Raw genomic sequence first — 3,534 nt, forward strand, 5'->3', positions numbered from 1 at the left:
GATGTCTAGTGTATAGGGTTTGGCACATGTGCTCTTGGCGTTGTTTAACCTGTTAGGACATTTATTTGAGAGAAAATCCGAAATTAACAATAGTGTTGGAAGACGTGCTCGACCCATTTTTATTGCCATATCAGGTAATGTATAATTAATTTTAACTGATGGGTAATCCTTTCTCTTTTTGTACTTCGGGGTTGGAGGGATGCGGTGTCTGATGAAATAGTGCACATGGATGGCATAGACGCGGGGCGGGGGAAATGGTTGAATCTTAATTCAGGTGACAAAGCGATTTGGAGAAATAGATTTGCACTGTATGTAGGACGCACAATACAATTTCGCCTGCCATAAACAGCAATTTGTTGAATTTCAAGAATCAATCAGAAGAATTTTATGCTCAATTGTGTAACATCATGTGTTCATGTAGGCTACTGGTTTAAATGAGGTAAAATGGCCTGATTTCATTTTTATTTAGGCCACTAGAGCCCACCATTAATTATACAATCCAGTTTATCATGGGGCACAAAGGAAAATGATAACCCATGCTATTTTGTCCATCAACCAGGGTTAGAAATGCTTGTTGTGCGTTTAAAGGTAATAATTAAATTAATTGGGATCATTATGACTCCCATTTTTTATTTCCTTCATTTCTTTTGAAAGAAAAATGTCGCAGGACCACATTTTAGGGGAAGCTAATCCTTGAGGTGTAAAGAAAATCTATTTAAATCACTTAAGCCGCGCAGGGGAGCGCCAATAGGCTGTCGCGGTCGCTCTGTTCACTATTTTGGTGACTGACCGCAGCTTGATTTTGGGAACCTCATTGTTATGTTTGTGCATGTGAATGATGCAAGTCTCGTTTATACCCGAACGCGCCAAATACAGATGGCGTCTGAGTTATGATTGCGCTCGCGGAGCTGCGTGGGGAACGAATGTTTGGGTTCGTATGCAAATCACCTCGTGCACTGCTTCGGGGATAAATTATTTAGGCGCGCGGAAATGCGATAGTCCTCCAGAGCACACCCACTATTCTGAAGAATTTTCCACCTGTCACTGCACTTAGATTCATGTTAGATGTTTACATAGCTTCAAATACTGCAGGCGGACTAGTTTTAAGTAGCTGGACCTCTACAGCAGACTGGATAATCTGTCGTGGAGAGTTTGGAAAATTACATCTCTCTGTCTGTCTGATATTGCGTATCAGTTTTAACACAGCTATCCTCTACATTATAAAATATGGGCATGTCCTCTTTTGACGAGTCTGTGGTTGTAGTCTACATCGAAGAATAGATGACGCAAGTTGTTCATTACAGTGCGTTTTTCCTTGGACTATTTGCTCTTGTCTACGACTTCGATTGAAGTTATTCTGCCTTCATGCCCAGCTGTAAGACTCCTCACAAGAGCACAGATGTGGAAGTAGACCAGTGTTTATGGGAATACTTTGTTCATCACTTTCCAAAAGCCTACATTGATTTTGTTTTCTCTTTTTCTGTGTAGACATCTTGTGACAATGAAGAATTAAACCTACCACCAACTCCTCATCATATTCATTGAAACTCAGCTCAGTTTAAAACATTGCCTTACTTTGACTGGAATCCTGCACCATCCAAGTGAACAGGCTTTGAACCACCGCAATCCATCCCTTCAACCACCAAAAAGACATTACGCCCACCCCTGCCGTGGTTTATTTATCAAATGCCCAAAAACAGCAAGTCCGTCAAGAGAGAGCTTGACGATGATGTTACAGAGTCAGTCAAAGACCTGCTTTCCAACGAGGACACTTGTGACGACTCCTTCAAGAAGAGCTCACTGATCGTCAATGATGTCTCCGGGGACAAGGAGAAGGTCAAAGATGTTGAGGAGGCCTCCGATGATGCTGAGGAGGAAAGGCCTGCTTGGAACAGCAAGCTCCAGTACATCCTGGCCCAGGTGGGCTTTTCCGTTGGCCTGGGGAATGTGTGGAGGTTCCCCTACCTGTGTCAAAAGAATGGTGGAGGTGAGTCTTGTCAAGGTCTTCAGACACAGTTTCTCATTATCTGTGTTGTTTATTGTGTCACGACAGGATTGTCACTCAGTCGTCTGTGTGTCATCTCACTGTTGAGGGCTGTTAGGGATTTAGATTTGAAGCATTCAGAAACTCATCTTCTTTTTGTAGAGGATTGGTGGCTAGTTTCACTTCTACTGTTCTCGCCACATCACAAGTTTTGCTGTGTCTTGAATTCACCACCTCAACCGGCCTGAGATCATTAATATTTCAAAGGACAGCAGTCTCTCTGTGACATAATGATAGTTTGTATTGCATCAGATTCTTTAACAATGTCTTGTTCTGAGAAATACATGCCGGTTCTCTGAAGTCTGAGAGGAAGTCTGGGGAGGATGTCTGGGGCGTTTGTGGTATCACACCGTGCCATTCTGGGCAGGCGTGCTGTGGCACATATCCTTTATAGACCCTACTGTAATGAATCATCTTCCACGTGCGACGGGGAGATAATAGCAGGGTATATTTCCATCTGAGATTACACAAAGCTGATTACAAAGCAATACTCAAGGCTCGCCAGTGGTGGCGATGACATGTGTACATTTGTTGGTAGTAATGTTACTCATTTGTGTTTGTGTGTGGGAGAGACAAGAGTGAAAAGACAAAGTGAAAGAATGAATTCTGGATCTGTGCCTGTGTGTGTGTGTGTGTGTGTGTGTGTGTGTGTGTGTGTGTGTGTGTGTGTGTGTGTGTGTGTGTGTGTGTGTGATTGTGTGTGTGTGTGTGCGCGTGTGTGTGTGTGTGTGTGTGTGTGTGTGTGTGCGTGTGTGCGTGTGTGCGTGCGTGCGTGCGTGCGTGCGTGCGTGCGTGCGTGCGTGTGTGTGTTGTGTGTGTGTGTTCCACCACCATCTGAGCGGCAGCAGCCACGGCTGAGTGGCGTCCAGGCGCTGTCCCCATGGCGTGTGCTCCGGGCCTTTTGAAGTGATGCTGGCCACCCCACTGGGCTCCTCTGTAATTAGATTAGAAGAGGCTGGCCCGCCACTTTGCCTCGCTGGCAGCGGCATATAGCCACGGCTGTCTCGACTCGCCTCACCGTGTGCCTGTGCACCGTGTGCACATCGACTCCTGTCCTGACGCAGGCGAATGTATGTGTGTGTGTGTGTGTGTGTGTGTGTGTGTGTGTGTGTGTGTGTGTGTGTGTGTGTGTGTGTGTGTGTGTGTGTGTGTGTGTGTGTGTGTGTGTGTGTGTGTTTGGTGTGATTGTGTGTGTGTGTGTGTGTGTGTGTGTGTGTGTGTGTGTGTGTGCACATCGACTCCTGTCCTGACGCAGGCGAATGCTGACTCCGGGTCAGCCACACCCTGCTCCTTCGCTCACTGTGGCACCCTGACAGAGGGCATCGGGTTTCAGCGGAAGAGTTACGAATGCTACGCTAACGTTTCACAGCTGGATAACCAACACAAAATGACTTGAATTAAATAAATGGGTGAAAATATTTGCCAAATGCCTTGTTGAAAATAAGTCATGGGAATGCATATGAATTTGCCCATGGATATGCTTTTTTACA

General features: G+C 45.5%; 1 protein-coding gene across 1 annotated transcript in view; it reads left to right on the forward strand.

Moving 5' to 3' along the window:
- slc6a15 (solute carrier family 6 member 15) overlaps window positions 1-3,534 on the forward strand; it is a 20,551-nt gene continuing 17,017 nt past the window's right edge. Inside the window, exons 1-2 of the mRNA XM_062548072.1 lie at window positions 1-134; window positions 1,489-1,987. Of these exons, the coding sequence (XP_062404056.1) occupies window positions 1,687-1,987 (301 nt within the window). The 5' untranslated portion in view covers window positions 1-134; window positions 1,489-1,686. The remainder of the gene's footprint in view (window positions 135-1,488; window positions 1,988-3,534) is intronic.

Source organism: Sardina pilchardus, chromosome 10, assembly GCF_963854185.1.
Source record: "Sardina pilchardus chromosome 10, fSarPil1.1, whole genome shotgun sequence".
In the NCBI taxonomy this organism is placed as follows: Eukaryota; Metazoa; Chordata; class Actinopteri; order Clupeiformes; family Clupeidae; genus Sardina; species Sardina pilchardus.